We start from the raw sequence: 13324 nt of genomic DNA on the forward strand, positions 1-13324 counted from the left end.
TTCCCCGCAGTCGAGCAGTTTAGAACTGGGATCTCACTCCGCGGAGGAAGGCCGGTCCCCAGCCTCGCCCAGTCCGGGGCGGAACCCGCAGCGCAGGGGGTCTGCCCGGCGGCGCTCCCGAGCTGGGCGCAGCGGCCCCAGAGCGCGCACCGCGAGTGCGGGAGCCCGCGGCTGTGCCACGGGACGCCGGCCGAGCGCAGCCGCCCCGGGGGCCCGCGGGGAGGCGCGCGCGGAGCCGGCTCCCGCGGACCGGCTGGCGGGCCCGGCGCGCGCCGCGCTGGCTGTCTCGCTCCGGAGCCCGAGCGAGCGCGGCTGCTCCCGCATCCCCGAGGGGCAGCGGGCCACGCCGCCGGCCTTGCCCGATGGCGAGGCTGCGGGATTGCCTGCTCCGCCTGACGGTCACGATCCGGTCCCTGCTCTTCTGGTCCCTGGTCTACTGCTACTGCGGGCTCTGCGCCTCCGTCTACCTGCTCAAACTTTTGTGGAGCATCGGCAAGGGACCCGCGCAGACCTTCCGGAGGGTCGCCCGGGAACACCCTCCCGCGTGTTTGAACGACCCCTCTTTGGGTACCCACTGCTACGTGCGGATCAAGGTGAAGGCCGGCGCGGGCCCGGCGGTATCGGGAGGGAACGTGACGGCCGTGAGAGCAGAGCGCGCTGGGCTGCTCCTTCCATGACGCCCAGCGTCCCCTAGTGTTCCCGGGGCTCGCAAGAACGTGCGGCGGGGACAGGGAAGATGACAGGGGGAGGCAAGGCAAGGGGGGGGCGAGGTGTGGTGGGAGAGGGGTCGAGACCGTGTGTGTGTGTGTGTGTGTGTGTGTGTGTGTGTGTGTGTGTGTGTGAGAGAGAGAGAGAGAGAGACAGAGACAGAGACAGAGACACAGAGAGAGACTGAGAGCTGAGAATAGGTTATAAGGGGGTTCTCTCATCAGGTCCTATATATAATACAGTCCCCTCCTGCTCCACCACCACAACCCAGAATAATTCTGCTCTCTGTAAGGGAAGGCTGTCTCTCCTGTCACCTTTTTGCCCTTTAGAGCTCAGATCAGCTGTAGGGAATTGTTCCTGGTCGTGCCCTACTGTCTCATGAGGCTGTCCTTGCCCAAATATTAGAGATTGAAAGAGTAAATAGAATAAGGAAATAGGACGTTATTCAGAGTAGCAGAACGGAGCATTCACAGATGACCTGACCAGCATGAAACGATAAATAAATGGTGTATATTGGTGAGCAAGGAAGCTGACTTACAATGTCAGAAACCAAAAGAATGGAGTAAAAAGTAAATGTCAACCGTGCATTCAGACTGGGACTGTTCATGCTTGTCCCAAGCCTCCCGGCAGCCCACGGATATTCCATTTCCTGAGGCTCCAGGTGGTGAAGGGATATGGCCCTTCTGGATGCCCCCTGCAGTCTGACTCACAGGCCTGTCAAACTAGCCTCACAGGAGGGGTTATTTATGTCACCAAGTGCAGGAGTCCTATTAGGAGCTACACTGTCCAGCTGCGAGAGTTCAAAAGACGAAGGGCACATTTTTCTTACCCCTATCAGCCTGGGGTATGTATGAGAATGAAATGAATTGATATCTGTAAAACAAACAAACAAAAACCCAAATAAACAAAAACTTAGAACAGTGCCTAGTACATAGGAAGTGTAACAAAATATTTGTTCACTAAATCCAGTCAAGTGTACAAGACTCATCACCAATAAAAGAAATTACTAAACTTCTAGAAAGGCATTCTGTAGTTGAGGGCAAAGTCAGTTTTGTTATCTTGGTCCAACCTGGGGTGGGGAAGCAGTGAAAAAGAGTCCTCTGGAATTCCTCATACTGCTTTTCCTCCTAGTCTGGCTACCTAAAGAGTTTCCCCAGAGACAGAACCATGGAGTGGAAAGAACATTGTCCTCCAAGGTGGGACAGAATGGGGTTCTGGTCACAGCCCTGCTCCCAAGCACCTTTATGACCCATGTGAATATCTTTGGACTTTAGTTAACAAATCTGTAAAAATAATGGGGTTGAATTAACCTTTTAAGATTTTCTTACATCTGGAAACCCTCTTGCTTGGGTTACCTGATATAAAACTCAGTCTCTGTGCTCATCTCTTGGTTCTTGGTTTCTTTCTTCACTTTTTTCTGAATTTTTGTTTTCCTTTCTTGCTCCCCCCCCCATTTTCTTCTTTTCAGTTTGCTTTGTGTTTGCTGTATTCCTGTCTCACCCCCATGCCTTTTATTTTCCTTGGGCAGCCTTGTCTCCCACATGCAGAGAGAAGTCTTGGGCACTCAGAGAGTTCTGCTGTTAGAAATACATTGACGTGACATGAGGAGCAGGAAGCAAAGGGAGCTGTACATGCAACTCTCAACTTAAAATAATAATGTGGGAAGGAGAGAACTAAAAATAAGGAAAGGAGGTGTGAATTATATAACTGATGGCACAGCTCTTGACGGGCAAGCTGAGAAAAGTACATGACTAGGAGGTAAACATGGCAGGAATATAAATTCAGATCAGAATTATTTACATGTCCTGTGGAATTTGAATGAGATGAAATGTGACACATCAGTAAGATGAAAGTCACAAATTGTGACATTGTTCCAGAAGCTTGTAACATAGAAATTGACCTTGTAAATAGAACAAGAAGGGAAAGTACTATGAAGGAAATGTCAACAAAAGTAAATCTAATTTACTCTATTAATAAATCATGGAGGTTTTTTTCTTTTTGAAATTGAATGATATTTACTTTATTTCTTGATATTAAAAATAATGCAAACAAGCTTTTTCTCTAATGAAATGAAAATACTAAATGCACTACTTTTGGCAAAATATCACTGAAATCCCATGCCCTCTATTTTGTACTACAGGATTCGGGGTTAAGATTTCATTATGTTGCTGCTGGTGAAAGAGGCAAACCACTTATGCTGCTGCTTCATGGATTTCCAGAATTCTGGTAAACTTACCAAACAACTTTTTCTTTTGCATTAAGGCCTTGGCTAATCACAGTGCCATTTTCTTGTTATGACTTTTAATCGACCTTACTTTATGGTCTCTTACCCAGTTATCCTTCCTGAATGCTCCTGAATAACAGGGATGGTTTTCCTTCTAGTCTCATGAAATGTGCGTGGTACCAGCCTAATTTTGTTCCTTCCTTCCTCCCTGCCTCCCTCCCACCGTTCCTTTCTTTCTTCCTTCCTCCCTTCCTCTCTCTCTCTCTCTCTTTGGTGTAAAATTAAAAGAAGTATTGTTTAGTGTTTCAAATTTCTGAACTAGTTACTAAACAGTTTTCATAGTGTCTACTGTGGACCATATGCCACGTTGGGCAGGGAAAGGAGATTGAAAAGAAATCAAAGGTATAGAGTGCCTGTTATCTGGAAGGTCTACAAGAAGCCTCAGGTGAGGGGGAGATGGAGAAAGAAGAGGACTCTTAGAAACTGAAGATGAACTATTTCCTATGCATGTAACAACAAACTCATGAATGCAGGATAAATTAAGGACCTAAATATTTCTCATTAGGAAGAAACCTATAACCAAAAATATACAGTTGCTAGTTACCTAGAAGAAAATGTTCTGTTCTCCTTTGAACCTCCCAGAGCCAAATAAGTACAGATGATGGCAACATATGATTAAACTTTAAAAATATGAATATCTTTTTAAAAGATGCTACATATGGTGGTAAAAAGACAACCAGGCCTTTTGACAACAGGGCTATGATCTCAAGATAGTTCACAAACTAAATGCGAAGAAATGGATGAAAAATAACCATATCCTCCAAGCCAACTGAAAGGCAGAATATGCTATATCTTTTGAAAGGTCTGGATTGATGCCCTGTCACCAAATTTTTCCCTTATTAGCACTCTTAACACTTAGAATCTCACCATTACGTATTGTACACCTCCTTCACAGTTTAAAAGATTTTGTCTTATCCAAAGTCCTTATTTAAAATGCATCTAGCTCTCAGAGATCTGACCCTAATACACTTTAATTAATACATTATCCGTGAAAGAGACTTCATTAATAAATACATTGAGAACACTAGTGCATGAGGAAGTATTAGGCATTGAAGAAAAGAATGGAGTGTGGCAAAACTCCATTTACCTCATCATTTTTCCAGAGCAAAAGGCCTATAGATGTCTTTTTTCTGAGATTTTCCCCCTCATGAAGATTTTTCTCCCCTCTGTATTCACCTACATGAATAAACATAAGTCACTTTCATGTTAAACTTTTATCTGTGCTTCCATCTGGAGACAACTTAATTAGGTGGTAAACAGCCCAGTTCAATTCAAGCGTATGTATGTAGACTCGGTTAGTGGCGTGCTTGACATGATTGCCTCACAATAAAATTTAAGTCGGAAGCATTAGTCAAATCTGCATAAAGTAACATAGGCGGTAAATTCTGGCTTAATCACTTACTCTGCAGGATCCCGCACAATCATCTGCAATAATCTTACTGAGTTGTTGGGAAGATAAAGAGAGTCAAAATATGCAGAAGGCCTTTCACAGAGCCCCAGTGAATACTCAGCAAATGCTCATTTTCTTCCTTCCTTCCCGTTCACCCAGTGCGGAGAGCCACGCGCCAGGGCTAGCATCTGCCAGGCATTTATTAATAGGGCCCCTCTCCCTAAGAAACTATTAACTAAAGTGCGCTGAGATCATACTTGTTTGAGAGCTAGCTGCATTTTAAATCAGGACTTTAGATGATACAAAATCTTTAAAACTCTAAAGGAGGTGAAATATACGTAATAGTGGAATTCTAGTTTGAAGAGCGAGAGTAATGAAGACATTTGGAGATAGGCCATCGTCCCAGACCTGTGCAAAAATAATTTCCTGACTGCTGTTGCTGCTGCTGCTAGTTAACATTTACGGACTGTTTACTATGTGCCCGGCACTCTTCTAAGTGTTTTACTTACCTCTCATTTAAACCTCACAGCTAGCCTTCTGAAATCAGCAGGGTCAGAGCGTAAGGCATATCCTATCTTTGACCATCAGAGCTGACCTCTCCTGCTTGTCCTCAGGATGTAGGAATGATAATCATCGGACATCAGGCAGAGCTTTTCACCCTTCAAATTTCACGCCTTATAGAAACATTCAAGAGGGTGTTAAAAGTTAGCTAACCACGCAAGAACACCTCCCTCTAACATTTTGGATCACTGTTCTAAATAAAATTCGTGATCTGTTGGGGGGGGGCGGTTGATATTTAACTTTGTAGAAAGAAAAGACTCAAAAGCTCTTCTGTCTCTCCACCTCATACCAACCCCAGTACTCATCGATGCTCTTTTCTCTCCGGGAACTTCACTTTCTTTACACGTGACGTTGTTACCATGAAAATAAACATAAATAAATCTACAACTTCTTCAGCAACTTGGTAATTGTTGCGAAGAAACAGCAAGTAGCAATGATATCCTTTTGATAGAGGACAGCTGATGCTGTCTGTCATATTTCAGAATGATACTTTTGTACATTTTTCACAGCACTGTCCCATTACTTACTCTTCATAAGAGCCCCCTTGCAAAATAGAAATGCCTGGTGATTCTTGTACGTGTCTTCTAATCTTCAGTGGACAAGACAGCCTGGGAGAGGCCCAGCACTGGTCCCTGGACATCAGTCCAATTTGCTCTGGCAAAGTCAAGTCTTGGATGTATTACTCTGGGAACTCCCTTGCTATGACTTTAAGAACAAAACAAAAAACAGTGAATCCCCATAGCTCAGTTACTCAAACAGCATATTGAATTTACTAAGCTTTGCTGCCCCTTAATCTGAAAGCTACCTGGTTGTTTAGGGAAAGTCTAAAAGCAACTACGTGGGGATTGCTGATAATCAGAAACCTCTGCTAGACTATGTCATACCCTAAACCAAGACCTCTGTGTTGAACTTTGTCTTTTCTTCTGGTCAGATTGCCACTATTACCTATTAGGAGTCTAGTCGATTCCATTCAGATGCTCCATTCAGAAAAATGTTAAATAAATTTCAGAAAAAAACTGTTTTGATTAAACCACTTCAAGTCTCTCTCTTGGCCTTCCTCTCTATTTTCAAAAGCCCCTTTTCTTGCATTTCTATCTTCTTTAAAATCCAAAAACAACAAAGCAAGAAACACTGTCTGACATTTCAAACCAGTTTACATTTGCATAATAAGTATAAATATTATTCCTCTATTAATCAAGTTTTGCCTAAATACATATGAAACTGTAAGTGTATTTGTAGATCAAGTAGGTCAGAATATTTGACACAGTGAAAACAAAATAATCATAAATTGGCAATGTGTGTAAAAATGATTTTAAACAGAAAAGCACTGTACACATTCAAAATATTTTCTGCATTTATCATCATTACCTAAGAATAGCTGTTGAGAATTGATGACATTTAATATAAGATGTTACATGAAAACAATAAAAATTCTGGGTCTTCTTTCTTAAAATCTAAAGGAAACATCAAACAGGATCTGCATCTTGGAGACTGTTAGCTAAATTATCCCAAAATAAAGTTGTTTGTCAGGAGATGGTTTTTCTCCCACTCTCTCTCCACCTCAATTTGCATCGCTTTTAAAAATATTTGGAGCTGATGCAGGCAGTTTCTTTGAGTTGTCTTCATCACCAGCTGTACGGAGTGCATTCGTCATTACTCAAGTGCTGAGGCAAGGGAGGGAGGGCTCTTGGTACACACAGCTGAGCCCAGAGGCTGAAGACTATGGCCTTTTCTCTGTTGTGAAGGGGAAAAGGATATTCTACATCTGAATGTGGCTATCCTGGTAAACCAGAAGTCCTCTTATGTCAAGAGTAATCACTAGGAAGGGGGCTGCTTTTTTAGAAGTATTGTCTGCTAATACCTGAAGGTACCAGAAAAAAAAATGTGGATGAAAATAGCTAGCTGTGTTTCTTTGTAATATTTTTAGGAATTACTGATTTTTTTTTAAGTAGGCTCCTTGCCCAGTGTGGGGTTTGAACCCATGACTCTGAGATCAAGCGTCACATGCTCTGGCTCTGTGGACTGAGCCAGCCAGGTGCCCCTGAGTTACTGATTTTGTAATATGTTTCATTTCTGAGTCAAGGGGCTCAATTTTGTTTACTATCATATGAATGAAATGCGCATCTGTCTATCTCTGGGGTGATTTCTTTTCCAGCTTAAAGGGTGAATTAAATATGCTTTGTGAATTCTGGGAAGGTTACATTTAAGATTTTTTTTGTGATTTATTAAAATAGCAGCTGCCCTATTTCTTAGAAATGCTGAAGATATTGTTTGGCTCCTCTATGGATGACAGCAATAGTTGGATTTCTTTGTAAGTCAATTTAAATTATTAATAAGAGAATGAAATATGCATGTATTATGTTTGTATAATCTCTAATGCAATTTTAAATGTAAAATATTGCAGGATTCTACACATTCCTTTGAGTCAAATTTCACAGACGTTGACTATAAATTCCCCAACAGGAACTTGGGAACTTTAGTCATCCTTGCCTCATTTTTTGAACTGGGGCAGAGTTTTATTGAGTAGCTGGTCCTTCTAGCGGTGTTAAGACTCAGTCCTTCCATTTATTTGTTTCACTTATGCAACACATTTTTACTAAGCACCTACATAGTCTAAATAAATATTCTACCAGACAGTTGAAGGAGCTCCCAATTGAGTGGAAGCACCAGATGCAGCAGATCATTGTAAAGCTCATGCCCAGTCCCCTGAAGAGTGTATGTACAAGTGGGAGAGTAGGAAGGGTTCCACCCAACCCACCAAGAAAGGTGGGGGCCTGTGGGTTCTCCTGGAAGTGGAGATGCTCAGAGTGAGGAGTTCAGTGAAGGGGAAGGGCAGGGATTATGGGAAGCAGGGAAACGGCAAAGAATGTTGTTGCAGACAGAAGACATCATAGGAACAAAGTCAAAGGCAATATGGCCATTGGATCGATACAGGGGGCTTCCCACTGCAGGGGCTGTATACCTGGGACTCAGGACAGAATACCTGGGTGTGAATCCTTGCTCTGCTCTTTGCTAATTCTGTGGCCTTTGGCAAGGCAATTAGCCTTTCTGTGCCTCTGGATTTTTTAGGTCTGCTGTGGGGATAATAATAATATCTACTTCACAGTTTTGTTTTGCAGATCAACATTACTATATGTGAAACACTTAGAATGGTGCCCTGGCATGTACTAAGAATGATATAACTGCCAGCTCCTTTGATCATACAGTAAATGACAAAGAGTGTAAAGTAATCAGGCTGGAAGATTGAGTCTTAGTCAAATCTTGGAGGTTTTGTCTGCCATGGTGACGAGCTTGGGCTGCATGTTATGAGTACAGGCAGACCTTGTATTATTGTGTTTCAGAGATACTGCAGTTTTTGGGTTTGTTTTTTTTTTTTTGGCTTTTTAAAATTTTTTATTGTTTTCACAAACTGGAAGTTTGTGGCAACTCTGAGTAGAGCAGGGCTGTTGGAGTCATTTTCCCAAAAGCATTTTCTGATTTTGTGTCTCTGTATCACATTTTGGTAATTTTTGCAATATTGCAAACTCTTTCATTATTATTGTTATATTTGTTATGGTGATCTGTGCTTAGTGATCTTTGATGTTATTACTGTAATTGCCTTGGGGTGCCATACACCACACCTACATGAGATGGTGAACTTAAGGATGGATGCCTGTTGTGCATGTTCTGATGGCTCCACCAGTAATGCTTTCCCCTATCTCTCTCCCTCTCCTCGGCTCTCCCTGTTCTCTGAGACACACAATATTGAAATTAGGCCAGTTGATAACCTTACAATGGCCTCTAAATGTTCAAGTGAAATGAGGAGTCCCATATCTCTCACTTTAAATCAAAAACCAGAAAGGATTAAGCTTAGTGAGGAAGGCATGTCAAGAGCCAAGATCGGCTGAAAGTGAGGCCTCTCCCACCAGTTAGCCAAGTTGTGAATGCTAGGAAAAAGTTCTTTTTTTCTTTTTTTAAGATTTCATTTATTTTTTTTGACAGAGAGATAGAGAGAGAGCACAAGTAGGCAGAGCAGCAGGCAGAGGGAGAAGGAGAAGCAGGCTCTCTGTGGAGCGAGGAGCCCAAGGTAGGGCTTGATCCCAGGACCCTGTTAAGCACCCAGGCAGGTGCTTAACCAACTGAGCCACCCAGGTGCCCCTGCTATGAAGAAGTTCTTAAAGGAAATTAGAAGTGCTACTCCAATGAACATACAAATGATAAGAAAGTGAAACAGCCTTATTTTTGATATGGAGAAATTGTCAGTGGTCTGGGTAGAAGATCAAACCAGCCACAACATTCCCTTAAGCCAGAGCCTAATTCAGAGCCAGGCCCTAACTATCTTTACTTCTGTGAAGGCTCAGAGAGGTGAGAAAGCTGCAGGAGAAAGGTGGGAAGCTAACAGGGGTGGGTTCTTGAGGTTTGAGAAAAGAAGTCATCTTCAGAACAGACAAGTGCAAGGTGAAGCAAAGTGCTGATGTAGAAGCTTCAGCAAGTCATGCAGAAGGTATGACTCAGATCATTCATGAAGGTGGCAACAATAAACAATAAATTTTCAAGTAGATGAAACAGCCTTCTATTGGAAGAAGATGTTTTCTAGGGCTTTCCTAGCTAGAGAGAAGTTAACGCTTGGCCTCAAAATTTCAAGGACAGGTTGACAGTCTTGTTAGAGGTTAATACAGCTGGTGACTTGAAGTTGAAGCAATGATCACTGATTATTCTGAAAATTCTAGAGCCCTTAAGAATTATGCTAAATCCATTCTGCCTGTTTTCTATAAATGGAACAACAAAGCCTGGATGACAGCACATCTGTTTACAGCATGGTTTGCTGAATATTTTAAATCCACTGTTGAGCTCTACTGTTCAGACAAAAAAAAAAAAAAGATTTCTTTCAAAATCTGACTGCTCACTGATAATGCACCTGGTTACCCAGGAGCTCTAATGGAGCTGGACAACGAGATGACTGTTGTTCTCATGCCTGCTAACACAACATCCATTCTGCAACCCGTGGATCATGGAGTGATTTCTACTCCTTAAGCCTAATTATATAAGAAATACATATCATAAGGCTGCAGCTGCCATGGTGATGTCTCTGATGGATCTGGGGGCAAGGTAAATCAAAAATCTTCTGGAAAAGATTCACGATTCTAGCCGCCACTGAGAACATTCGTGACTCATGGGAGGAGGTCACAATGTCAACATGAACAGGAGTCTGGAAGAAGTTGATCCCAGCCCTCATGGGTAACCTGGCAGGCTCAGTGGAGGCAGGAACAGCAGATGTAGTGGAAACAGCCTGAACATGTGACTGGACGGCTGCAATCTCCTGATGGATCGTTCACGGCTAAGGGGCTGCTTCTTACTGATGAGCAAAGAGTGGTTTCCTGAGCTGGACTCTATCTACTCCTGGTGAAGATGCTGTGAAGATTGTTGAAATGACAACAGAGGATTTAGAATATGACATAGACTTAGTCGATAAAGCAGAGGCAGGGTTTGAGAGGACGGACTCCAATTGTGAAAGAACTTCTACTGTGGGTAAAACACTATCAAACAGCATCACACGCTACAGAGAATCATTCATGAAAGGAAGAGTCAATCAATGCAGCAAACATCATTGTTGTTGTATTCTAAGAAATTGTCACAGTCACCCCAGTCTCCAGCAGCCACCACCCTGGTCAGTCAGCAGTCATCAACATCGAGGCAAGACCCTCAACCAGCAAAAAAAAAAAAAAAAAAAGATTACAACTCTCTAAAAGTTTGGATGGTGGTTAGCACTTTTTTAGCAATAAAGTATTTTTTTCTTTTTCTGATTTTGTTATGCTTTTAACTTTAATTCTAGTGTAGTTAACATACAGTGTTATATTAGTTTTTGGTGTTCAACATAGTGATTCAACAGTTCTATACGAGCAATACTTTTTTTTTTGAACTTTTTAATATGAGTTTATTTATTTATTGCTAACATATAATGTATTATTTGTTTCAGGGGTACAGGTCTGTGATTTATCAGTCAAACAATACTTTTTAAATTCCGATTTATACATTGTTTTTAGACATAATGCTATATTACACACTTAATAGATTACAATGTAAATATAACTTTTATACTTACTTTATCGTGATATTTACTTTATTGTTGTGGTCTGGAACCAATCTGCACGATCTCTGAGCTATGCCTATAGTAGGGATTCAAGAAAAGATGTTAAGCAGCGAAATGACATGATGGAATTTGTGTTTTTGCGACCTCAGTCTGATTTTGTGGAAGACAGCACTGGGGGGAGTGAAATGCATACAGACCAATCGATAGGTTGCCGCATTAATGGAGGCCTGAATTAAGGTAATGATAGTAGGGATGGACAGGAAAAGTGATTAAATAAATATTTAAAAGGTTAAATCTGCAGAACTTTATTGATTAGGCATGAGGTAATCTCTGAAGAGGGACCAGTTAGGCTCCAGTTACAAAGACATAAAAAAGTCAATTGAAATTTTTAAGTAAGGCTAATGAGAAAATAATATTGTTGTTGACAGATGAGTATCTCTGAGGAAACACACTGCTTCATTTGTTGCAACCTAAAGACCATATTAGTAAGATTACTATGACCTCACTAGGAAACATATTTTTTCTTAATGTTTCAAATATGTCTTCATTGGTAATCCTTTTCAGATTTTCACAAATCATAGGTATTCTGATAATAAATCAAAGATTCTGTATCCACGCATAATTACAAATATGTGTCTGACACTCTTCCTGAGGACTTGTTGATGTAAAGCCCACAGTTTGCTTCATTGACCTTACTGCTGTGTGACACCTCACCTCGCAGTCTCTCTCTCACTATTGGCTTACAAGTGCAGATCCCTGTGTGCACTTGCCTATTGCACTCCAAAAATCTTCTCAGACGATTATCTCCCATTTGGCTCATGTCAGATAATTCTACACTGTTTCCATGAACAGATGTGCATGCGGACCCATTTTTTAAATGCCTATTTGGAGTTCCACAACAATCGCTTCTCGGTCTTTTGGCTAAGATCAAGTGTGGAGTTCCACAACATAGTGAGTCACTTTGAAAAATCCGCACCTTTTTTTTGTTGTTGTTGCTTGTTTGAAGAAGAAAATCTCGTGTTCTGGGTGCCTGCCTGGCTCAGTCGGTAGAGCGCGTGACTCTTGATCTTAGGGTTGTAAATTTGAGCCCCACATTGGGTACAGAGGTTATTTAAAAATAAGATCATTTTAAAAAGAAAAGAAAAGAAAGTCTCATGGATCTTTTTATTTCATTTTTTTTTAAGATTTTTTTTTTTTATTTATTCATTTGACAGATAGAGATCACAAGTATGTAGAGAGACAGGCAGAGAGAGAGGAGGAAGCAGGCTCCCCGCTGAGCAGAGAGCCCGATGCAGGGCTCGATCCCAGGACCCTGGGATCATGACCTCAGCCGAAGGCAGAGGCTTTAACCCACTGAGCCACCCAGGCGCCCCGGATCTTTTTATTTCATTTAATTCTGCAGTTCCATGATCAAGCACAGCCGCGGCGGGGTGCGGGGGCGGGGGACACCTGGTGCTGCAGAGGCCTCCAGGACTTGGCTGTAGCACGCTGGCCATTCATTTTTTTTCTTTTTTTAAAAAAATTATTTATTTGACATAGAAAGGGGAAAAAAAAAAAAAAAGCCAGGGTTTTGGAGGAAGATGAGGAAGAGGGAGAGGTGGATTCCCACTGAGTGGGTAGCCCAACGCCAGGCTTGATCCCAGGACCCTGAGATATGACTGGAGCGGAAGTCAGAAACCTAACCCACCAGCCACCCAGACCCCCAATGCTGGTCATTTTAACTGGTCAGTTAATGCCAGTGCCATTTTGGCTGTTAAGTGTGTGGGTCTTTTTGGGGTTTGTTTGTTTTTGTTTCCTAAGATTTATTTATTTATTTATTTGGGAGAGATTGAGCACAAGTAGGAGGGTCACAGGGAGAAGGAGAGAGAGTGTCAAGCAGACTCTGTGCTGATCGCAAGCCTGATGCAGCCCAAGGTGTCATGACCCTGAGATCCTGACCTGAGCTGAAACCAAGAGCTGGACACTTAACTGACTGTGCCACCCAGGCGCCCCTTAAATATATATTTTTTAAGATTTTATTTATTTATTTGACAGAGAGAGATCACAAATAGCCGGAGAGGCAGGCAGAGAGAGAGAGGGGGAAGCAGGCTCCCTGCAGAGCAGGTAGCCCAACATGGGGATCGATCCCAGGACCCCGAGACCATGACCTGAGCTGAAGGCAAAGGCCCAACCCACTGAGCCACGCAGGCGCCCCTCCTTTAAATATTTTAAATATCACACTTGCTTGTACTCTTTCAGGATCTTCTCCACAGAAGCATATGTAAGTACAGATTTCCCTGATAGCTGTGAGCATTATTTAAGGAAGGCTCGA

At 42.3% G+C, this 13324-nt stretch overlaps 1 protein-coding gene across 1 annotated transcript in view; it reads left to right on the plus strand.

The window, feature by feature from the left end:
• The first annotated feature begins 333 nt into the window (after positions 1-333).
• Positions 334-13324, plus strand: part of LOC111143581 (epoxide hydrolase 4) — a 44459-nt gene continuing 31468 nt past the window's right edge. The window contains exons 1-2 of the mRNA XM_022497406.1: positions 334-593; positions 2849-2934. Coding sequence (XP_022353114.1) covers positions 363-593; positions 2849-2934 — 317 coding nt within the window. The 5' untranslated portion in view covers positions 334-362. The remainder of the gene's footprint in view (positions 594-2848; positions 2935-13324) is intronic.

This window comes from Enhydra lutris, unplaced genomic scaffold, assembly GCF_002288905.1.
Source record: "Enhydra lutris kenyoni isolate GAN:26980312 unplaced genomic scaffold, ASM228890v2 scaffoldscaffold9, whole genome shotgun sequence".
In the NCBI taxonomy this organism is placed as follows: domain Eukaryota; kingdom Metazoa; phylum Chordata; class Mammalia; order Carnivora; family Mustelidae; genus Enhydra; species Enhydra lutris.